The sequence below is a fragment of the Mytilus trossulus genome, chromosome 2 (genome assembly GCF_036588685.1).
Source record: "Mytilus trossulus isolate FHL-02 chromosome 2, PNRI_Mtr1.1.1.hap1, whole genome shotgun sequence".
In the NCBI taxonomy this organism is placed as follows: domain Eukaryota; kingdom Metazoa; phylum Mollusca; class Bivalvia; order Mytilida; family Mytilidae; genus Mytilus; species Mytilus trossulus.
This window is the reverse complement of record NC_086374.1, coordinates 28,101,383-28,126,497: the sequence shown is the minus strand read 5'-3', so window position 1 is coordinate 28,126,497 and position 25,115 is coordinate 28,101,383. Positions and strand designations below refer to the sequence as shown.

Below are 25,115 nucleotides of genomic sequence, written 5' to 3'. Positions count from 1 at the left end.
AGTCAGACCGATTAAGAACCGTAAAGGACATTTCACAACCACTTTAAATATGTATATTAATATGCAAGGTCGGATTTAGGCGGGTCGTGGCGGGCGTGCGCCCCCCCCCTAAAATTTGCAAAACATGGGTTGTTTTTAACTTTTTAAAGTACAAAAGAGCCCATTCCATCTTTTTTCAACATTCAAAGTATAGCCTGAAAACAGTCAGTTATTCTTGTGGTGAACACAATAGAATGGAATAGAACATTTTTATTTCCCAAATTACAGGGCCCATAAAGAGCATAAAATCAGATACAATTGATTTACATAATTAGTATAACAACAGCAATAACAGAGGCATATACATATATAATTCTATTGGAATATAAGCATTGGTCAGAATCAAGCTAAAAACCACATATATATTGTGAATAAAAGAATAATAAAATTACATTATACATGTATATGTATTTATTTTCAAATTATTTACTTGAAATGTCAGTGTTCATGCCTGATCTCCTTAATTCAAAACAGTCACAAATATAACAACCCAGTTTTTCCATAACTTAATAAGAGTAACATTTTCTTGGGTCAAGAGCCATCAAAATTTTGAAGATTTATTTAAATTTATAAAATTATAACAATTGTTAGAAATGTCTTGAAAAAAATCGTCCCTTTGAATATCATAAAGAGGGCATTCTAATAAAAAATGAAGCTCATCTTCAAGTTTACCAAGTGAGCAATTAGTACAAAGACGCTCAGATCTTTCTATATGCTTTTTTTAATATCTGTCTGTCTCAATTTTTAAAGAGTGAGCACTTATTCTTAATTTACTAATTGACTGCCTTTTTTTGAAGTCCTACAATTCTAAATATTTCTCTTTTTAAAAACATTTTTTTATGGAAAAATAAGTACCAAGCTTCCCTTTTTCAGAGTTAATTGTTTGATACTTCAGTTTATTCCAAAATGTGACATAACTTTTACATAGTTTATTTTTAACATACTGACATAAAGAACCAATTGATTGGTCAAAATTTGGTAATTCAATTTCTCTCTGAATATAATCTATACTAGAATACCATGTATTTACATTAGAGCTATGTAACTGTTTACAACATATAAACGCATTACATAATAGTCCTTCTGTCAAATGTTCCAGTCTATGACAATATTTTAACATTGATAAAATTATAGTAAAATACATAGGAAATCTACCAAGCTCTGACATTACAGCTATATTACTTGACTTTCTGTTTACACCAAGAATGTATTTCATAAATTTGGTGTGAGCTTTTTCAGAAGAATCCTGACCAAAGACTTTTTCGAATATATAATCATTATCTTTTTTACAAGCAGCTGAATTCGTTCTAAACATTCCCCATATTTCACTGCCATATAATAGTATGGGTTTAATTGTATGATCATAAAGATGTAAAAAAGTGGCAATACTAGGGTTAGATGATGACAAGCATCTCTGTAGCTTAAAACAAGCTTTTAAATATTTGTTGTATAATTCATCTTTGCACTGCTTAAATAAACCACTAGATGTAAATGTGATTCCAAGATATCTATATAATATAAAGTCTAACACAACCTTCGAAAATCAAAAAAGTAAAAACAAATAGTATAGGACAATTAAAAATCGTTGGTAAAAGTAATTTACTTACAAATTTTCGTTTGCAAAATCTAATACAAATATTGGTATGGTGAGCTATTGTGATCTGTCTCGTCTCACTTTGTGTCTGTCCGTCGGTCCGCCCGTTCATCTGTCAACTCTTCACATCGTCTTAACCAAGTTTTTCATGAAGGATTGGTGTTATGGGGTGTTAAAGTAGTTCAAGTTAACCGGTTCATTTCACATATTTGAAACCATGCATGTACAACTTGGCTTAGATCCATTGACGATGTGCAAAACAAGGATTATTTATGTCGTATTCCTATTTTTTTAGATAATTTTACAAAAAGTGCTGGTTTCTTGATTGAAGATCGGTTTGCATAGTACTTAACACACTATGACAGACTTAAAATAAAATGTTCGCATGATCTTCAGCTTCTTTTTTTGGGCTGCAACTTTATAACTGTAGCTTTATAAACAAATATATGCAATATGAATCCCTTAGTGCGTAATTTAGAGGTGTTAGGAGATTGTTGTAGATTTTTTCCAATTTGTATGAGACCTTGCCATCCTAACTCGAAGGTTCTTTGCGGAACAGGGACATATCATATTACCACTGTCCGTCCATCTGTCAGTCAGTCACTTGATATATATATGGTTCGGTGGATCCAAGTTATGACGCAAACAAATCTATAACGTGATTATTGCATTTTTTTCCCTAAATATATTCGATTGACTTATATGAATATATGCAACCCCAGTTTCCCTGTAACCATTGACATATCATTCGCTAGATCTTTTTATATGAAGGGTTAGCTTGTGTACTCCGGACATGCCGGACTGAGGTCAGTCTCTATTCTAATTGTCTTCAGGCCCGTTTTCTGGGAAATAAATGGGGTACATAGTCTCAATGAATAAAAGCTCACAGATTGTTGTCAGGGGTGGTGTTAGGCGATTTCAGCTAGAAACTTTAATTTCGCACTATTTTACCACACAATAGTTCGAGATATCTTCATAACAACCCCTTTATAAGAATATTTCAAAAAAATTACCTAAAAAAAATTTCGCATCGCTCCGTTCGTCGATTAAAAAATTCTGCGCCCCCCCCCTAACCTCAAATCCTGGATCCGCCCCTGATATGTAATTTAAACATAATCATTCTTCACGATATCAACTGACTCCGTTTCGAGAATTATCTGAAGCAGAGTGGGTTTTTTTAGCTGCCAATTCCTGTCTTGGTCGAAATGATTCAAGCCCATTTGATAACAATTCTTACTTCGTGATTCTAAATTCAGAATTGTAAGAAAAAATATGAGGACAAAGTTAAATGTTACCTGTGACGATAATCTTTTTAACAATTTCTCTCAAGCTGTGAAAACCCTTATCTCATCCTGTTTCTTAACCTTTCACTTGATTTCGATTTTTCTTCTGCCAATATGTACCATCCAAGTTCTTTCCCTTTTGATTTTTCGGGTAGTATATCACTCAGGCATATCAGTTCTAATATTTAGTAAGCTTTCTCCAAGTTTGATGAATTCGTGAAGTTTTTGCTGTTAATTTTTCATTCTGCCCAATGTACTATTCATTCAAATGTTGTTGTTTTTTTTAATCAATTCTCTTCACTGGCAATGTTCCTAACTAACTAATCCTCCTCAAAGTTAACTAATCTGTTTTAAAAGGGAGGATACAATTAGGGAAATACTATGAGGGTCAAGAAAATTTTGACCATCCCCCGCCCAGTTTAAAAAATAGAAGTCCATTAAAGTCTGATGAAACAAGAAATTGACTGTTAACAATCAGAGATATGCTTAAAAAAAATTACTAAAATTACACCAACCAGATTATTTGTTGAAGACATGACCACCTGACGTATGTTGTCAATCACGAAATCAAACATTTTAATCACGTCAATTTCAGACGAAGTTTGGTTTGAATCAGAGTTGGCATTTTTTTCAACAAAGAGAAATGTATCCCATTTTTATATATGTTGGTCATTCTCTTTTTTATAAAGAAAACAATATATAACAAATTCTTTCAATGTGTCTTCAAGTTAGGAATGGGGAACACTTGTGTAACGAGTAAAATGCTAAATGCTTCAATACTGTTGCAAGAGACTTAGATTGTACGTATTCCATATATTTGAAAATTTTAAGTATCCACATCTGATTCACATCGCCAATAGTGTAGATATTTTCCCAATAACTCTGAAGACTGGTTTAGATTGCTGATACAATTGGTGTTATAGTTAAGACTGAGCTTTCGTGGGGCGTGACTTGGAAGACCCAGCTAGCTGTATGACAATATTTGTAAGGATTTTTATGTAATTTAGATATCAATAAAATAAAGTAAGAACAAGTTTTCATCTGTGATTATAATTCAGACACATATAGAACAGATCTATGATCAGATTTTCTTTCTAGTAAGTACATATTCTATACCATATTCATTTATCAAGCTGTTGATATGATGTAATATACTTAGTACACAAAACACTTTGTCAAACTCATGGAGGCAGGACAGGCACTTAACCATGTTAACAACATTTTGGTTTTTTAAAGTTAGATGAAGCATGTGTATTCATAGACCTATTTAGATTCTTATCATAATTTGTACTAACAACCTCACTGTCAACCACACTTCTTAAACCCATTTGTAAAGACTATCTACGCCTTCTTTTTTGGCGTTTAGCGTTTTGTCTGCATGACAGCACATCGTGTAGTTGAAAACGGTAGTCGCAATTGGCATGATGCATCAGCGACAACGATACATACTCATTTTCATTCAGGGTAAAGGTCTAAAATGATGTACCGCACCGCACCAAAACCTAGGCGGCTAAAAGAGGGACAATAAATCTTAGATAATTCATTTTACTTTATTTCACATGATAGCAATTTAAAGGTTTAAAATTTGAGAATATATGTAAAGCAAAAGCGAATATCACGAATCCGCTCATAAAGACAAAAACACCAAAAAAAATCCTAGAAAAAAAACCATTTGTGGACGGAGCGTTGTTGAAAAATTGTAAGATTCTATTTTTTTGTGAAAGAAATAAAAATCCGGAAGGGAAGTGGACGAATATGTTTTTTTCTACTGATCCTACAAGTAAGGGAAATTTAGTAAACATCGATTTCAAATAAAGTTAATTGTGTTCCTGTTATTCACAAAACAAGATTGTTTTTAATTATAGTCGGACAAATCTTATCCAAAGAAAAAAAGGCGGATGGCCGGTTCCGAAAGTATGTTCATGGTTTTTTTTTTGGGAACAAAAGTAAATCTCTGTTGTTTCCATTAGCTTAAGAGACATTGTGGATTAATGTTTAATCAGCTCTAATGCCATTTCCATCTGAAAATAACACGTGTCGGTGACTCGCGTCATGTTGGTAACTGAATGTGCTTTTCCCTTAATATTAAGAAAAAAGGCGGATGGCTGGTTCCGAAAATATATTCATGTTTTTTTGGAACAAAAGTAAATCTCGGTTGTATCCATTAGCTTAAGAGTCATTGTGGATTAATGTTTAATCAGCTTTAATGCCATTTCCATCTGAAAATAACACGTGTCGGTGACTCGCGTCATTTTGGTAACTAAATGTGTTTTTGCCATAATATTAAATATTATAGAAGCCACCACTCCAGTGGGGTTAAATTGAAATATATCAACCTATAGTCCATCCATGGTTGATTTGTATAGCTATATCACTTCTTTTCTTTTGGAATGATTTCGGAACTGTTGTATTTGGTTATCATACTTTTGATTTTGATCATGGGATTGTCTGTCTTAAGTTTATAAGACTTTAGATTTTACTCTAAGATTGGTAACTGTCCTGACTTGCCGACCAGGACGACGCACTCTCAGTGTGCAATGTGTATAATGTTATTAGCCATGTCATTATCTTATCTACCTTCATAGTACACGCATAACAAAACCACCACTTAACTTGGGCACACTCTTTTATATTAATACATGTAAAAGTATTTATAAGTATTGAAAAAATGTTCAAATATTCAAATTGCTATTCATTTATTGTTGTTTTATGGTGATCTGGTTACAATTGTAATCTGGAAGCAATGGAACGTAAAAATATAGGAGTAATAGGCATTGGTCGCATTGGAGAGGTACATCTATGTCACCTTGTCCAGAGTGGACAAGTAAACGTGACGTATTTAGTGGATATTGAACCGGTGCATGGCAAAATCAGAAATTTGGTGAAGCAGTATGGTTTACAAAATGTAAAAGTGATCAATACGGAAGAAGTCACTGACATGCTTAGCGATAAATTGTAAGTTGGATTTATTATTATATCGATACGATACAATAAAGTTGGGTTGTGTCAGCAGATGTGAGCAACAACGAGTTCCAAAAGAAGATGGAATGGTGGGACCTTTTTTCTTATTGTCTTTGAAATTCGAAAAAGTATTTTAAACCATTAGAAAAAAAGTAGAATCTCAAAAATACTGAACTCCGAGGAAAATTCAAAACAGAAAGTCCCTAATCAAATGGCAAAATCAAAAGCTCAAACACATCAAGCGACTGGAAAACAACTGTCGCATTCCTGACTTGGTACAGGCATTTTCTTATGTAGAAATTGGTGGCTTAAACTTGGTTTTAAAGCGCTAAACCTCTCACTTGCATCAAATTCCATTACATTGACAACGATTGGTGAACAAAACAAACAGACACAATAGGTAAAAAAAAAGTCACAAATAGGGGCAAAAGTGCAACACGAACAAAACAAAAATGAGTCTATCATGCAGATATCGGCATTTCTTTTGAGAGTTTTGCATTACACATAGTTATTTGTATTAAGGCTTAAAAAGTATAACAAGCTGCTATTAGAATAGTAAATACAGGTAGGTAACAAATAGGATTGTTATTTTCATCATAGCTTTTCTGTAGTTTATTCTAAACACATTTATTGGGTGTGTATTTAACAATACCCTTAAGAATTTACACGAAATATGTGAAACTTCAAACAGGATTCAAACGTTTATAGTCGAACATAGATAAAGGAAGAGGTGGTGTGAGTGCCAATGAGATAACTCTCCATCCAAATAACAATTTATAAAAAGTAAACCAGCCCGTTTAGCGACATATTTTCAATAGTTAAAATATGTGTAATGTTCATTATAACTCTTTTTTGTACTTTTACAAGATTAGATGCTGTTTTAATCTGCTCTCCTGTGTTCGGAAAACCACACAAGAAAAGCGAATTAGTAAAATTCGCTTTACAGGCAGGTTTGTAAACTTAAAGACATGTTTATTTGTAAATTTTCAAAACCTACCTGCCAGTCATGATAACAATTTAAAAACAATCATTGTTGAATAATTATATCAAGCAAACTATTTTTTTACTAAATTACGATTTAAGACATATAGCTATATATAAACAACTCAATTCAAAACTTAGAGTCGTGAACCAAATGGCACAATCAAACGCTCAAACTCATCAAACGAATAGATAACAACTGACGTATTCATAACATGTTGCATGCACTTACTGATATAGAAATGGTTGATTGAACCTGGTTTTATAGCTAGCTATCACTTTTGTATGACAGTGATTTAAAATTCATTATGTTGACATCAATTTTTAACATATACAAAATAAAGGCAACAGTAGTATACCGCTGTTCAAAACTCATAAATCCATGGACAAAAAACTGAAAACCACATATCAGACCGACCACGTGATTTCACATAGGGCTGATATGGGTTATCGGCCTGGGTTTGAGTTAATGGCTAATTTGTTTCCTATCGTTACACGTATGCAAAAAACTATCATGTTATTTCTAAAGTGCGAGTATCTGCTCAAAATTCAGAGTTTTTGGTACTAGTATTTGTTATAATGAAAATGCAAGGGCCATATTCAAATATTTAATGAATGTTTCTAATTTTGAATTTCTTTATTGAAAATGAACAGGAAAACATGTATTCTGTGAGAAACCAGTTGACCTTGATCCAAGCGTAGTGGAAGAATGTTACAAGTTAGCAGAAGATCATGGAAAAACCCTTCAATGTGGATTTGATAAGTAATCAAATTACAAACTATCATGATCTGTTTCACTAAACTGGTTTCTGTAAAGAATTCAAAAATTGTTTACTATCCAAATTTCGTTATAATACAGGTTATCTAATACTTGGCATCGAAGAACAAGGTTTCACTTGTAAGTGTCAGCGACGTTTTGTCAAGATAAACTTAAACACAGTCATTTCTATAAAAATGATTCAACTAATCTCTATTCATATGAATTATTTTACCAGAGATCATGCATTTTTATTGGGGATGTAGTGAAGTTGACTTTACTACCTGAAATAGCATTGCCCTTCACTGACTGCTGGTGTAATGGAATACTTAAATTATTATCATTTGCAGATCAAATGAAAAGCATGAAAGTTCGTCGATTGATACAGAAGGGGGAGTTCAAATTAATCTGTCTTTTTTAACACGTTATATTCAACGAATTATAGTATGAAACCCTCTTTTGTCAAAAAAAACCCCTCTCTTTTGAAATATTGAATGCATATATAGTTTTACCGTGAACGTTATAACAAACATGTGCATATCGTATCGACAAAAGCTGACTTGAATTAGAATACCATTCCAACCATTTATTTGTACAGGCGTTTCGATATCAGCATACGTAAAATGTATGACAAGATTAAAGCAGGGGATTTGGGCAAACTTCGCATGATAAAACTAGTTGCACGTGAGCTTCCAGCATGGATTAATGCAGAATATTTGAAGTCAAGCGGTAAGTTTTATAAATATTGTATGTGTGTGTGACTGTGTGTGAAGGGTTCAATTTATAACACAAAATTTCCTCTTCATCTTTTATGACTATTATTGCAGTCATCTTTATCGGTAATGCAACTCGAAGTTCATACGTTCCTATTCAGCACCCCCTTTTATGAGAAATATTGCCTTACTGCAGATGTTGAATAAGTAGCAGTTAGGCGAAGTTCTCGGTTGGTTCTGTCACTAGGATACCGTTTAATGATACATACAGTCTATTAATATACTAAATTGAAGTTTCATGGGTTATTTTAAACCGTGTTACAATTGTAAACAGTATTGTTAAAAGTAATACTATGCCAGAAATGTGTTCGTCTAATTTTACGTAATTTCCGTCTTAGGCAGATACAGTGTAAGTTTTAAGCAAAAAGACATAAAACAACCGAGAAAGTTGCATGCCAAAGGTTGTAGTTCGATGTTTTTAAATTTCTGTTACCAGACTGTTACTATTTTTATAACTAAGTTTCTGACTATTATAGGAGGTATAGTGGTAGACAGCGCTATACACGAACTTGATTTGATATGCTGGTTGTCTGGAGAAAGACCAGAAAGTGCAGTTTGCTTTGGACATTCAACAAATCCGATGTTTAAAGAATGTTACGATGTCGAGTGTGCCATGATCATGCTTAAATTCCCTAGCGGTCTTGTTGGATATATTGAAAATGTACGAGGAGTTCCTTATGGCTACGATCAGAGATTTGAAGTAAGAACGTTGAGATAGCAAAAGCTTACTTAGGCAATGCTATTTTATAAATTAGCAAATTTTACAACGCATTAATAACTGTCAACAATACTAGATCATTATAGAAATGAATACTCTTGCATAAGGCGCGAAATACATTAACTTATAATTTGTCTAATAAGGAAATGTCATATGATTACAACTGAAATACCTTTCGATAACTGGTTGTGATTTGGGAATAGTATTATACTAGTCAATTCAGGGACCTTTATAGCTTTCTGTTCGGTGAGAGCAAAGGCTCCATGTTGAAGGCCGTACTTTGATTTATAATTGTTTACTATTTGTACCTTTTGAAATGATTTGAGAGTTGTCTCATTGGCACTCATACCACATCTTTTTACTTATAATGGCTGCAACTTCCATAATTTAAGTTGACAATACGGTGTTTTGGTTGCTCTGTTTGTGCCTAATATTTAATGTTTATGCTCTAGATTGAATTATTCGCCTTCCAAAAAAAAAAAACCAAAATAGCTGATGTAGGTTTTTCGAGAAACGAATGCAGCGCACACGGAAATCGATATATTTGTATGTGATCAGATCGGTGATGCAACTACAGACCTTGGAGTATAATTCTGATATTTTAAATATCTTTTTGCTGATTCTTTAGAGTACAAATACTGAAATCTTAAGAAAACTTTAATTTCAAGATTCAAGATGTAAAATGTTTTCAGGTACTAGGAGATAAGGGGATGCTTTGTATAGAGAATCCATCTACCACACATCTTCAGTTGTGGAATGAAGATGGACGTCTATTGGATACGATAGAGCAAAATGGTTTACCTCGATATTATGAGGCTTACAGAATGGAAAAACAACATTTCATAGATGTTATTAATGGTAAAACGCAATAAAATACTGATATGTTGTACTATCTGACCTTAACTTTACTAAGGTGTTTGCTTCACAAATGAAATTAATGAAATATTATATACTAACTCGACATTATAATTTTGCGTTTTCTGTATAAAATGTATTGTTATACTGCATATTAATAAAATGGCAACCAAAGTCTTCATCCAGGCAACTAGGAAGTGGCAAATGTAAGGTTAGATATGAACGATTGTTTAACAAACTGATTAAAATATCTCGCTTTCTGCGTATAAGACCGATAAGTATGCACGCTTGTAACAAATTGTAATAAGAACACTGTACTTTCTGCATAAAAAGGCGACACGATTTATATAATAGTTTCTGAAAAACTGGTCGCTATCGTGATATATGGACTGCCCACAGGACAGTGGTATTGACTAAGATAGTGATAATGACTGAGCCGAAGGCGAGGTCATTATAGCTGTCGCAGTCAATACCACTGTCCTACGGGCAGTCCATGTTTCACGATAATGACCAGTTTTTCAAGAACTATAATGTTTATTTCATTGAGAAACCATGTTTTGAAAAATTATCATCTATTCAAAACGCCTAAAGCGAACTCGCGTAGTTGTACGATTTCTATGGCAAAAAGTGAAGACCAGTCGTAGTAATACTGCCATTAATTTTAGTGCAACCTTCAGTATATAAACACTTTATCTAGTTTTCTTTAATTTTATAATTAACAAAAAAATATCATAAACAATTCAACAACTTAAATATAATATCAAAAACAGGAACATGTTTTATAAAAGGTACATCTCTCTAAACAGATAAACCACGCCCCACCGGTCATTAACAGAGAAACCACGACCCACCGGTCATTATCAGACGAAACCACGCCCCAACGGTCAATATCAGACAGAAACCACGCCCCATCGGTCATTATCAAGTAAAAGTTCGTTAACGACCGGTTTTCTGGTCCGAATTGTTCTGTTAATGACCGATGGAATTTTATACTGAAGATTAATGAATGTCATGTGACCCCTTTTTATTCAATAAGAGAATCTTATTCTCAACCGATATGAAATAATACTCATTTCAACATAATGTGACAAAAATAAGAAATAAACTATAAAAAGCAGTCGAAAAGGGCTTTACCACAGTGGCGGATCTAGAAATTTTCATAAGTGGGGGCCCAGTGACTACCTAAGAGGGGGCCCATTCCGGTCATGCTTCAGTGATTTCCTATATAATCAACCAAATTTTTCCTAGATAAAGGAGGGCATCATATAGATACAAAGCAACAACAATAAACAACTGCCGAAAACATATCAAATACAGATGCGGATTTAGGGGGCAGAGGGCCCGCCCCCCCCCCCCCTTTCTGGGAAAAATTTTGTTTGCTTATATAGAGAATCACTGAAGCGTGACTGAAGCGGAGCCCCTCTTAGGTCAGTCAGTGGGTCCCCACTTATGAAAATTTCTGGATCCGCCACTGAAATATAACATACTGACCACGGGAGCATAACAAATATGCTCAAAATTCATATGAAGGAACACACAGGGTATTTATTCATTGGTGGTTATAATATATATATATATGTCGTGTACATGTTATTATTTTGTACAGGTTATTATTGTACAAATTTTTCATACAAGTAATTACTTGTATGATGCCATCATACAGGTTATTACTTGTATGAATATAATTGTACAAGTAATAACCTGTACAAATTTTGTGGAGAAAAAGATAATAACTTGTACAAATCATTATTTTACCTTGGCCTATTTGAAGTTCACAACAACTCGTTTCCCTTTTAACATATAATTCATTACTTTGCCTAAAGGTATACACTCTCAATATGTGAGTACATTTAATATATCAAATATATGAACAAAACTGTTCATTTTTAAGCAGTAAAAACTAAAGTGTTAAGATGGAAAACAGTATAAAAAAGAAATTTCATGATGAAATAATTAAATTGTATGATGACAATAAATCTTCTAATAATTCAATATTTACACGTGAAAGATACAGGGAGACTATTGGGAATGTAAAGGAAGCAAAATTAAGTTCCAAAAAGACTGCTCTTCAAAGGTATTTCTTGAGGCAATATGATGTTTTGAGTGTAGCAGGCATTGAAAAACTCATTCGCAAAGGTGACGAAATTTTTTACTATTGTACAGTAGATGGACTTTATCCGTTGATTATAACTGCACATTCTGGAGTTGGCCATGGAGGCATCCACAAGACATATAAGGAGTTAAAAAAAACAATTTGCCAATATCAGCAGAGAAATTATCAGAATTTTCATTCAGATGTGTGAACGGTGCATTTTGAAGAAAAGTCGTACTGAAACCACAAAATTAGTTGTTCGTCCTATCACTTCTACAGATTTCAATTCCCGTTGTCAAGTCGACCTTGTTGACTATCAGTCATGTCCAGATGGAGAATACAAGTGGATCATGCACTACCAAGACCACTTAACCAAATTCAGTGTACTGCGCCCTTTAAAGACAAAAAGAGCAGCTGAAGTGGCTTACCAACTCACTGACATTTTTCTACTTTTTGGAGCTCCACATATACTGCAAAGTGATAATGGAAGGGAATTTACGGCTAATGTTATTACAGAACTTAAACTCCTTTGACCAGAGCTGAAATTAGTGCATGGTAGACCACGTCACCCTCAAAGTCAGGGCTCTGTCGAAAGAGCAAACGCTGACATAAAGAGTATGACGATTTCTTGGACACACGAAAACAACAACACACACTGGTCAGAGGGATTGAGATTTGTGCAATTCCATAAAAACAGGTATATATTTTTTTAAAGTTAAAATTGTTGTTTAATCATGTAAAATAAAAAGAGCCAAAAAAAAAACCACCCCAAAAACAAACAGTTTAAAAATAATATAGATTATTTCTAAATAAATGGTTGACACAGAGGTATGTCTCACCTGTTCACCTAAAATTAAGAAAAGGAATCTGATGGACAGTATCATTGCTTATTAATACATCGACAATGTTAATAGACAATAATTTCGTTGACAGTGGCTTGAAATTATCTGAGATGAACTGATTGTATTGCAACTCCATACACAATATCACTGATCGGTAATTATATGTAGCACATATCAAAGTAACGTAAGCAGTCAAATCAACATTGAAATTTTCTAATAAATTCAAATTCACTGGCTCATACAGGGTCTCAAAATAGACGTCAAATAGATATGTAATGATGTTAAGGCAACTTCATACAAAATATCATTGACCAGTCACAAGTAGTTCATACCAAACTGACTTTAGCAGAAAACTAACATTAATGATTCAAGTTGTTGTTGTAGTGGTTGTTGTTTATGTTTGATATTGAACTATTTGCATTCCCTAATTATTTTTTTTAAATAATTCCTAATTTTTTTTTTCCCCAGGTCACACCATAGAACAATTGATCAGTCGCCGTATAAAGCTTTATTCGGATGTGACCCTAAAGTTGGCTTGTCAACGTCAGCCCTTCCAAAAGAATTACTTGACACTCTTGAAACTGAAGAAGATTTAATTGCATTGACAACAGCTACTACACGTACTAGTGACGACAATGTCAGAACAAACATGGAGACAGAAACTGATCTTGACACAAACACTGAAACAGAAACTGATCTTGACACAAACGCTGAAACGGAAACAGATCTTGACACAAACACTGAAACGGAAACAGATCTGGAGATAAACACTGAAATGGAAACCGATATGGACACAAACACTGAAACTGACACCAATCTGGACTCAAACACACAAATTTCAAAATAATACGTGCGAAAAAACCAGTACAAAGAGTAGACCGTGGGCCGATGGACTGTAAAAACATCAAAGGTGTTGTGCTTGATATTGCAGAAAATGGATATAAAGTAGGTACAAAAGTTGGAATCATTTTCGGTTTAATGAGTTGTAATCAAATTAAAAAGATTCAAAGAAAGGAATTAACAATGTTGGACATACCAGAGAATACAGAGGTTAACATCAGAAAAGCAGTACAATTGCTTCCTTTAAGTTGAGGCCAAGGTCATGTTCACTGCAGCTGTCGGGACGGCTGTAAAACAGGCAAATGTAAATGCAAAAAAATTAACTTATTGTGTAATTCAAGATGCTTCCTTGTCTTGTGCAAACAATTAGGTTTTTTAATCCATTAGGCTTTTGAGAGCCCAGGTGGTCGTGTGGTCTAGCGGGACGGCTGCAGTGCAGGCGATTTGGTGTCACGATATCACAGAAGCATGGGTTCGAATCCCGGCGAGGGAAGAACCAAAAATTTGCGAAAGCAAATTTACAGATCTAACATTGTTGGGTTGATGTTTAGACGAGTTGTATATACATTATGTACACAGCCATGTATCACCATCATTGATGGCGATCCGATGGATACATCTGTTGTAGGGTTGTCACTGACTCAGACGTACTTATATATATATATATATATATATATATATATAAACGAGTCTAAATTGAAAACTACGTTCAAACCTATGACTGCGTTGGATACAAACCGCAATTTTTATACGTGTGCATGTCAAACAAATTTCGTTGTAGAAGGGTCTAAAAACAGCACAAACAACATTTTCCAAAAGACCAAAAGAGTGAAAAAGTATATTTAAACAAAACGCATTTGACTAACAGGTCGAACAACTGATGTTCTTTAACCCTGCTGACTGCCATTGGCGATTGCCAAATAAAATTGATCACAGGTTGTAACAAAATGGATCTTATTATAAATTTAATACGTCACAGAAAGAAAAAAAATTGTTAACTTGTGGACAGGATGTTGTGCCACAAACATTCGGTGTCAATATTTCTTTAGTACACCATATCCGGATTTCGACAATAAATGTCTCTTCAGTGATGTTAGGGATCGAAACGGTATTTGGAAGGCCATATAAAAAGCACCCTCATTTTTAGAGAAAGTACCCTCATTTTTAGATTAACTCTTGAATTTTAAGAGTCAATATATAGGATGAACGGATCATATAAACCGGAGGGAAAATATGATACATGCCCAAACAAAAAATATAAACGAGTCTAAATTGAAAACTACGTTCAAACCTATGACTGCGTTGGATAAAAACCGCAATTTTTATACGTGTGCATGTCAAACAAATTTCGTTGTAGAAGGGTCTAAAAACAGCACAAACAACATTTTCCAAAAGACCAAAAGAGTGAAAAAGTATATTTAAACAAAACGCATATATATATATATATATCAGTCGACTGCAGCACTGTTTGAACACAGGTTTTCACCAATCAAACGATCGGTTTCAGCACTGACATGATCACCGCTTGTTAGGACACATGGTTTATGCAAAACTAACTTATTTCTTCTTATATTGTGTTGAAAACTTGGCCGAAATGCAATGCGGATATTTGATGAATGGTAATTTTGAAAAGATGATTCTTCAATCATATATTGCCATGATTATGATGTTTTAACTTTCTGTTGGAAATTATGTTAAGTTCGACGATACAAATACACATTTTGCCTCAGATGTTTATCAAATCCAACAATCATTGAAAACGAAAATAATCATTATGTAGGTTATACTTTAGAAGTAACATTAAAATGGTGTTTTGTACATTTCAGGTCAAGCATCATGTGAAGTTTTACCTGACGAAGTCATTTTCAACTCTAAGCTTACTCAATACTGCACCAAATCACTGAGGACAGGAACGATCGTGAACATTCCTTAAATAATTAAATATCTGATTGTTTTCCCTTATGAGAACATAAAACTGGGGAAATCGGTACTTTCTTCTGTCTTCCTCGAGGGTAACCATCCTTTTACCGTAAGAATCAACCAGTCATGTAAATTTCTCTCATTAAAAATATGATAAAATTCGAATTAGTTGAGTTTTGCATTCTGTAGAGTAATTTATATGTTCTGTTGATAACTTATTCTTTTAATTGTATATCCGTGTAGTTTTGTGTAAAGTTTGAGTGTTCTGTAGTGTTCATTGAAAAAAAGACGCTCAACAGTTTGCATACGGAAATAATGAAATGTTGGTCAATACTTTCTATACTTAATGTAATGCAGTGATAGGGGCACTTTCATGTCTATTTGTATTGTTGTTTTCACTACCACTTCCGAAATAATACCTTATTATGCTCCCCGAAAAATTTGATGGAGCAGATATAGCCATCGCGTTGTCCGTCCGTACGTCCGTCCCTCCTTCTGTGTGTCCGAAACTAACTGATTGGTTTAGATGCGCAATTCATTTCAGGTAGGCAGATTCCTTTGCCCATTTCGTAAAAATGGATATAAACGATGGCTAATTTTAAAACTGAGACATTTATTTACAGATGTGGTTTTATTTTAGAGCTTCGAAGTACTATAAAAACAATTATCAAAATGGTCAACTCCGAAAGACCTCACAAAATGCCACTTCAGTAAGTATTAAACTCTATTTATGCACATTTTAATTTCCTTGAAATTCAACTCTTTGCAACATTCGAAACTCCAAATTTTTTACATCTTAATTGTACAGTCTTCTACGTTTAAAAAAAAGAAAAAGTGTTTAAGATCGGTCAATATCTAAATAAAAATAGCATCATGTCTAATAATATTGCATATCGTTTTTTGTATTTCCATTTAAAGTTGAGTATCTCAATCTCATGCGTAAATGTAAATTAACCGTCGTGGATCGCAAATAACCTCTTCTGTTGGTCTTTCTTGTACACTGAAATTTTACAAATACGTCTTCATGTCTTAAAAAATAAAAATAACTAGCTTTTCCTTACTCTGTTTATATGTCATATATATACGGTAATGGATATAAGTTTTGGTTGGTTATTTGCTTTAACTTTCTAGAGTCAACATAAAATCTTTAGGAATCATCTTTTGTAATCATCGATTTCCGCTGAAAACCAAAAGGTGAAAGTGACGATTCAATGTTGTTTGCTTTTTCAAACGCATTGGTGCCATATAAAGGGTTGTATGATGATGATCCCCAGTATAAATTCTTATTTTAAATATCTCCGTATGGGATAATTTAGTATCTCTAGAAGCAAATTCATTTAATTTATGTTTAATTAAGTACCTGATATTATAATTGTGTTCAAATGACACATTGGAAAGATTTAAAAACCTCATTTTCATATTAATTTGCAGTTGTTTTGGTGATCAAGTTAACCGAAGTTGTTTTCCTACAAAACTTCTTTTTTCAAAGAAATTACCCCAGCTGAATTATTGATAATTTAGATTGATTGGTATGATTGCCAATGAGACAACTCTCCATCAGAGATCAATATGACAAAACGTTAACGACTATGGCTCACTGTGCGGTCTAAAACAATGAGCATTGCCCACACAACATAGTCAAATATTTCAAGCTTGAAATGAAACATGCAAATCAATTTAAAAGATCCAATAAACGACCTTATTAATGTACAAAACAAAAACAAACCAGATGCTTCGCAGGGCGTAGCTTTATACGACCGCAGAGGTTGAACCCTGAACGGTTGGGGCAAGTTTGGACACAACATTCAAGCTGGATTCAGCTCTAAATTTGGATTGTGATTAAATAGTTGACACAGCATAGGTTTCTGACACAGAATGAATGTATTCAAATGAACTTAAAATTTTTGTTTTCTCTTAGAGCAATTCACTATGCTGTTGAAAATTAATCCTCTCAAAAAAATGTTTGAAGAAATTTTCTTTTTATTTATGAAATTTCAAATGAGAAAAATTGAACCCAATTTTTTAATCACATTCCCCTTTCCCTTATTCCAAAACTAATTTCAATTAAAATATTCTAATGGAGTTTGCAACAATTACTACTCATTTAAATACATCATAAAATATTAAGATGTAAAAAAAACTGCTTGTTATCACTGAATGGTAAAGATTATTTAAATTTATCAGTTGGTAGTAAAAAGTGAATATACATTGTATATTGTATATAACAAAGATTTAAGTTGATTCTGGACAAAGAAAGATAACTCCAATTAAAAAAAAATCTTGCAGATATTTCTTGCTTACTTTACTGGACAAAGAAAGATAACTCTTAATTAAAAAAAAATTTGCTATTTCACAATATTGTGAAATTAGATATTTCTTGCCATTGCACAATACTGTGTAATTGAAAAGACTTGCTATTGCACAATACTTAATATAATAATTTTAGATCCTGATTTGGACCAACTTGAAAACTGGGCCCATAATCAAAAATCTAAGTACATGTTTAAATTCAGCATATCAAAGAGGCCCAAGAATTTGATTTTTGTTAAAATCAAACGGAATTTAATTTTGGACCCTTTGCACTTTAATTTAGACCAACTTAAAAACTGGACCAAAAATTAAGAATCTACATACACAGTTAGATTTGGCATATCAAAGAACCCCAATTATTCAATTTTTGATGAAATCAAACAATGTTTAATTTTGGACCTCGATTTGGGCCAACTTGAAAACTGGGCCAATAATCAAAAATCTAAGTACATTTTTAGATTCAGCATATCAAAGAACCGCAAGGTTTCATTTTTTGTTAAAATCAAACTAAGTTTAATTTTGGACCCTTTGGACCTTAATGTAGACCAATTTGAAAACGGGACCAAAAATTAAGAATCTACATACACAGTTAGATTCGGCATATTAAAGAACCCCAATTATTCAATTTTGATGAAATCAAACAAAGTTTAATTTTGGACCCTTTGGGCCCCTTTTTCCTTAACTGTTGGGACCAAAACTCCCAAAATCAATACCAACCTTCCTTTTATAGTCATAAACCTTGTGTTTAAATTTCATAGATTTCTATTTACTTATACTAACGCTATGGTGCGAAAACCAAGAAAAATGCTTATTTGGGTCCCTTTTTGGCCCCTAATTCCTAAACTGTTGGGACCGAAACTCCCAAAATCAATACCAACCTTCCTTTTGTGGTCATAAACATTGTGTTCAAATTTCATTGATTTCTATTTACTTTAACTAAAGTTATTGTGCGAAAACCAAGAATAATGCTTATTTGGGCCCCTTTTTGGCCCCTAATTCCTAAACTGTTGAAACCAAAACTCCCAAAATCAATCCCAACCTTTCTTTTGTGGTCATAAACCTTGTGTCAAAATTTCATAGATTTCTATTAACTTAAACTAAAGTTATAGTGCGAAAACCAAGAAAATGCTTATTTGGGCCCCTAATTCCTAAAATATTGGGACCAAAACTCCCAAAATCAATACCAGCCTTCCTTTTATGGTCATAAACCTTGTGTTAAAATTTCATAGATTTCTATTCACTTTTACTAAAGTTAGAGTGCGAAAACTAAAAGTATTCGGACGACGACGACGACGACGACGACGACGCCAACGTGATAGCAATATACGACGAAAATTTTTTCAAAATTTGCGGTCGTATAAAAACGAAAAAAATATGATATACAGCAACACATAACAAACAATAATCATCAGAAATCATTGAACTAAGTTTGGTAAAATTATTGCTTATAGCTCAAACAATTTTGACTGGAAATTGAAGAGTTTCTTGCTGCTTGTTCTTTAATACGCTACATTATTGTTATTGACTTGTTTGTACTTGATTCTCTTGTAAATTGTACCTTTATTTAAGAGCAAAATACATTTTTTGTTTTTGCTTTTTTTGCTTGCTTTTGTTATCCAAAATAACCAAAGCATACTTTTTTTTTTAGGGTAAAGAGGTTATTTTCCTGTCCCATTTTTCATTGTTTTCTTTTTCATCTACATTTATTTTGTCCTCAGGTTGGCATTGAAAGGTAGGATATTGAGATATCAAGAAAACTAGTTAGCTACGGCATGTATTCCAGTGCATTTCCCCAGTTGGAAACCTTGTAAGCACTTCTTTCTTGAAATATCTTATTCAAATTCAAAGAGGGCTTATCCTTACAAGGAAACTAGTGAAACAAACAAATCCAAGTGTGAAGTAGCTCATACCTTCAAATGTTTTACAGATACAATTATGCACCAGAAGGTTGACCGTTTTGCCAAATATCTTTTTCCCAGATGACGACAGATATGTTCCAAATGTTGCGACCACATCCTAATTTCCTCAAATGTGTACATGTATGAGCAACACAAAGGGTGCCAAATGCGGAGCAGGATTCTTTTATCCTTCCAGAAAATCTGAGATCACCGAAAGTTTTTGCCCTGTCTAGTTTACTATGTTGTCTTTGGTATACTATTGTTTGTCTTTCAATTTTTTTGCCATGGCATTGTTTGTTTGTTTTCTACTTATGGGTTTGATTATCCCTTTTGGTATCTATTGCCTCTGTCTCATATCTTTAGTACACTAGGGACATTTTAGAGCTTGGCATTTTAAATAAACACCTTTCTGTTTTTAAAGACAGTATTTTGACCTTTTGGCAATTTATGTGTTGTTGTGTTGATGCTTATTTCCGTAGATTCCACATCTCCGTTAAACCCAGTACACCATTATTTGCTCTTCTTTTTTTTTGGTTGCTATTTATACTTTTTTCTTTTACTGTGAATGAGTTTGTGCCTCTAACACAAACTATGAAACTGAAGATAGTGGAAGTGAGGTCTTTAGAAAAGGTTGTAAATGATAACACAATAATGTATTATAAGAAATATAACATTTATTCAGATAACAATGAAATATCAACATCAATAAAAAATAAAAGGGTTCATTCACTGATTAAAACATTCACTGTTTTAATCCAAACTTGAAATGTTTTCTAGTTTGTATTCCCACTTAAAATATAAACATTTTATAAGTTTAAAATACCATGTACTTAACCGCTTCAAATGGAATGTTTAATTTACCTTTTGTTATTACACTAACATTAAAGCAAGATGATAAATCTTTAGCATTAAAGCAAGAAGTTAAAGTTTAAATACATGTATTCTTTACAAACCAGTTCCATTCTACAAAAGAGATATACTGTTTCTTTAAAGCTTTCTACCTAGTCAAATAAATACATGTCAATGAAGGCAAAGTCAGTTAAAATTAAATATTACAAAACAGTAGAATATTACAAATCAACAAATAGTTTGTATAATTGACTAGATTTTGTTATAGACCTTAAATAATAATATCATAAATGATTTTAATTGTCTTATGTCATGATTTAGTAAAACATAAAAAATATCTTCAGGCATAAAACACTTGACTAGAATTAGTATGAAACTTGGTCTATGACTGTATAACATATTGGAATTATAATAGAGTTCCTTCTTTATGATTTTATGATTTATGCCATTGATTCATTGAGCTTTTAATTTCATTGAGCTATAGAGGTTATGTTGATGATGATTAAAAGCCTAAATACAAAATTTAAAGACATTTAAAAAAAATCTAATCGTTTCACTTTGGAAATCACAAGCAAGAAAACAGACATATCTTTAATTTCCAAAAGTAATAATGAACAGTTATTGTCTACTGACAAATATTAAATTAAAGAAAATAGGGTTATTCTAATTATCTGCAGTAATCATCATTCCATTTGATTTATAATTTATTTCGTCAGCAATTTCAGAAAAAGGTTTTGCTGATTATATACCATAAAATATCCAACAGCCTATAAAAGATAAGAACAGCTCAAAATAACCATACCACTAGGACCAATGTAGGAGAGCTGATTTCAAATTGTATACATTTCAAAGTTATGTAAATGTCAAAGGAAAAATATTTAACATCATAAATGTAATTTTCTTGAAATTGAGGGTCAGACATAGGGACTCTTGTGTAAATTGTGTGATTTCTGATGTAAATGGATTTCATATCAATACATTTCAATGTCTTCAAAATGGTAAAGTCTGAAATAATTGATAATATTCAAACTTTTAAAAACATCAAGTCAAAATGAGGCTATTAACTATGATTTTACCTGGATATTGTTCATTGCCATCAGCAAGAACCCTTGCAGTAAATAGGATTATGTAGGTCACAAGTTGCAATGCAAACTTTCAAACCCTTCCATGCATGTCATCAATTTCTAGTTGTTGTCAAAAATATGTCTTTCCCCTGTTACAGCCACTTGTTTGCATCTGCCTTACTGATTAATGTATCTTAAGTTCTAGTCCTGAACATTAACAAAACAGTTGCCACATTGTTGGACATTAAGGAACGATCTGGCAATCAATTTACAAACAAGATATACAACTTCATTTTATACTGTAAGACTGTCAATCTTGTTCTTAACAGATTCGCAATAGTTATTATATATATTCTTACTGGATTTCAAATTTATTAAACACAAAAATGTGTCCAACAAAAATCTTGTCATAAATTAAACAATTAATAAATTATCTGAGCAATCACATTGATAACAATTTAAGGATTTCATGTTATTGACAATGACACTGATACAATACAAAACACAACCATGACATTCATCAAGAAAAAACAATGTGATAGTGTATATATAAATGTATCTTACATTTACAGGATTTATGAAACAAAACAATACTATATTGTAGTGTTCATTACGTATATGGGAAAAATAAAATGAGATCACCACAGAAAGGGAATGATATCGATGCATTGTTGTTATAATTGATACACTGACTTATGAATTGAACTGAAATGAGAGCACCACAACAAAAGTTTTATACTGCACCAATGTATAATACAAAAAACAAAAATGATCATTGACCAAATGTACCATATGTTATCAAATTTACCTTCATCTGGCATCAGGGTCATAAAACTTTCGAGCACGATTTTTGTAATCAGACTCGAGAATCAACCAATCAAATTGCTGAATTTCATGTTTCGAGCAATGATTTTTGTGCTCCGAGCACTGAGCAAAGTTTTATGCCTTCAAGGCCAGGAATGCTCAATAGCAAATAAAAAACATTTTTACATTGTGAATTCTTGATATTAGACTAAATTAATTACCTTTTGTGTCAAAAAATAATGCAATAATTTTTCTCTTGAAATGGGCATTGCTAGTTTTATTTTTGCTAAATGTCAGTGTTTTCCCAAAATTGTCCTCTACTATTATAAATGAAAGATTACTACTACCCATAAGATACATATATAAGTAATATCACAAAAGTTTTGCAGTTATATTAGAGGAAATACCATAATAACAAATTATCTTAATACTATGCTAAACTTATAACAATAACATGACAAAAGTGACTAGATCTTCAACATAAATTAGCAAATATGATGAGCCAAAATAGAAATTTAACATGAAAATAAAATATAAACATTTTGGCAGGAAAATAAATTATATAATTGCACTTACATAATACTTAAATAGAACCATACATAATATCAGAGGACTAAAAAATGTGATATGTATTACCAAACATATTAAGTTATAGCTGGGACCGATGTATAAATGTATTTGTGCCAAATTACAGCTATTCCTAGCAAGCCATAGCCACTGTTGTTGGTTACTTATGTTATATAGTTTATATGCAGTTACTTCAGATTATTGATTTTCATGCTCATTCATTCTGCTGCTGATTTGCCTTCAGATTTTATGAAATAAATAATGGACTTTGTTTAAGACATTACAAATAATTCATTTTTAACAAATTTATCCCTATTACCTTGGAATGACAATTTGCATTATCCCTTAAATCACCTATGAAAAATGTATTTCTAAAGATGTGCTCCAAATGTTGTTCTTCACATTCCATAACTCCCTTGTGAATTTTAAAAAGTAGCTTGACTTAAAGATTGACCAAAAAAAGGAAAAGTTTTCGTAAATTTAAAAAAAAAACACCAACCGTGTTATTTATCATAAGACATGTTTTTTCTTTATCAAATTTCCTTTAATTTAGGTCCCATAACTATGAAATGACAAATCTAAAATTTTAAAATCAAATGATAGCTTGTCTTCATAGAACTGAACATTATGAATAACTAAAGTCTGCATAAAAATAAAGACCCTTTAGATTAACCTGGCATATTACCAGTCATTGAAGATTTGACACAAGACATTTACCACTGACAGTCTGTGTCCTATTTCGTGGTGACAAGTTAAAATAAGGCACAGATACAACTGTGGTGTCCCTGACCTGGTTAAAATTTGTTTTGGTAAAAAATTAACATCAATAAAATCAAATATTCTTCACAAAAAATCATTTTACTTTTATAATTTTCTTCTGATAAAAAAAACCAGTTTTACTTTTATAATTTTCTTCTGATAAAAAAAAACAGTTTTATTAAAAACATTTAAAAGGGTGTTTTAGTAGTTGTCTTGCATATTGTTTGTAATTCTTTTTTTTAAATCCTTATTTGAAACAAAATTGAAGATCACAATTCCTTATAGATGAAATTTTCAAAACCTGTTGTACAATTAGTGACAGTATAGTACAATTAGTGGCAGTATAGTACAATTAGTGGCAGTATAGTACAATTAGTGGCATTATAGTACAATTAGTGGCAGTATAGAGCCAAGATCTACCATTCACAAGTTTTCTCTCCAAACTTTAATATAGAAGATTATGCAATCATACAAAGAAACTGTTTCCATGACAACATATATCTTCATACTGTTTTGCACATCACTGATTGTAATTATGTGGAATGTTTCATGCTTTACTGTAAGCTACTGGTGGCCTGTCTGTAAGAAAATAGGTCGTCATGTCACCCTTTCCTTTGACCCTAACAATTCCTCGACACTCAAGAACATACCCTTTCTTATGTAAAATATTGTGTATTTCCTGGGTGACCTATTTCAAAAGAAAAATTAACTTTCTATAAATATATGCAAGTAACAGTTATTAATAATAATCCTTCAACAAATGTAGGCTTGAGGGCACTTACAATGAAATATTTCTAATATATCATATTTCCAATGGTCATAACTCTTAAATATTTGGCACTGATTTTCAAACTTTTCTAAGGTATTGCTGAAATGACTCTTTTGTATAAATTTAATAAAATTCTAGTAAGTTTGCTACATCCAGTATTTCCAAGTTTCCTGCACCACATTTCCAAATAGGATAATAAAGAAGTTCTAAAAAGTTTCCTGTATTATCAAATGATTATGCACTTACAGGTCACATTGGTTTCTATTTTGAAAATTGATATTGATTGCAAGATATGACATTTATAACAAATATACAGTGTGTTGTCAAAAACCTACTTTGCACTCCTCCTCCACCTGGAAGAGATTATACAAATATGATCTATAATTCAGAAGTAAGCATTGTTGCTGTGTTACATATTTGTTTTTCACTCATTTTTTGTA

At 32.4% G+C, this 25,115-nt stretch overlaps 3 protein-coding genes across 9 annotated transcripts in view; 2 read left to right on the top strand and 1 right to left on the bottom strand.

The window, feature by feature from the left end:
* Window positions 1-5,526: 5,526 nt before the first annotated feature.
* Window positions 5,527-15,816, top strand: LOC134705012 (uncharacterized oxidoreductase YrbE-like). Its single transcript, XM_063563782.1, has 7 exons — window positions 5,527-5,871; window positions 6,745-6,827; window positions 7,513-7,621; window positions 8,214-8,344; window positions 8,865-9,088; window positions 9,799-9,964; window positions 15,562-15,816. Exons 1-7 carry the CDS (start codon window positions 5,660-5,662, stop codon window positions 15,666-15,668), a joined length of 1,032 nt encoding a protein of 343 aa, XP_063419852.1. The 5' UTR covers window positions 5,527-5,659; the 3' UTR covers window positions 15,669-15,816.
* Window positions 11,774-13,754, top strand: LOC134705011 (serine-aspartate repeat-containing protein C-like). The gene is made up of 2 exons (XM_063563781.1): window positions 11,774-12,750; window positions 13,364-13,754. The coding sequence occupies exons 1-2, from the start codon at window positions 12,671-12,673 to the stop codon at window positions 13,740-13,742; spliced, it is 459 nt and encodes a 152-aa protein (XP_063419851.1). The 5' UTR covers window positions 11,774-12,670; the 3' UTR covers window positions 13,743-13,754.
* Window positions 15,817-20,515: 4,699 nt separating the features above from the next.
* Window positions 20,516-25,115, bottom strand: part of LOC134706912 (adenylate cyclase type 5-like) — a 40,330-nt gene continuing 35,730 nt past the window's right edge. For all 7 annotated transcript variants that reach the window (XM_063566272.1, XM_063566279.1, XM_063566275.1 and 4 more), the window contains one exon: window positions 20,516-24,594. In XM_063566272.1, the coding sequence (XP_063422342.1) occupies window positions 24,454-24,594 (141 nt within the window). In that variant the 3' untranslated portion in view covers window positions 20,516-24,453. The remainder of the gene's footprint in view (window positions 24,595-25,115) is intronic.

Excerpts from the sequence above, each read along its gene's own strand:
- LOC134705012 (XM_063563782.1), top strand. The coding sequence starts at position 5,660 with ATGGAACGTAAAAATATAGGAGTAATAGGCATTGGTCGCATTGGAGAG. Across the intron at positions 7,622-8,213 it reads CTTCAATGTGGATTTGATAA|GCGTTTCGATATCAGCATAC; the intron begins GTAATCAAATTA and ends TTATTTGTACAG. Across the intron at positions 9,089-9,798 it reads GCTACGATCAGAGATTTGAA|GTACTAGGAGATAAGGGGAT; the intron begins GTAAGAACGTTG and ends AAATGTTTTCAG.
- LOC134705011 (XM_063563781.1), top strand. The coding sequence starts at position 12,671 with ATGACGATTTCTTGGACACACGAAAACAACAACACACACTGGTCAGAG. Across the intron at positions 12,751-13,363 it reads GTGCAATTCCATAAAAACAG|GTCACACCATAGAACAATTG; the intron begins GTATATATTTTT and ends TTTTTTCCCCAG.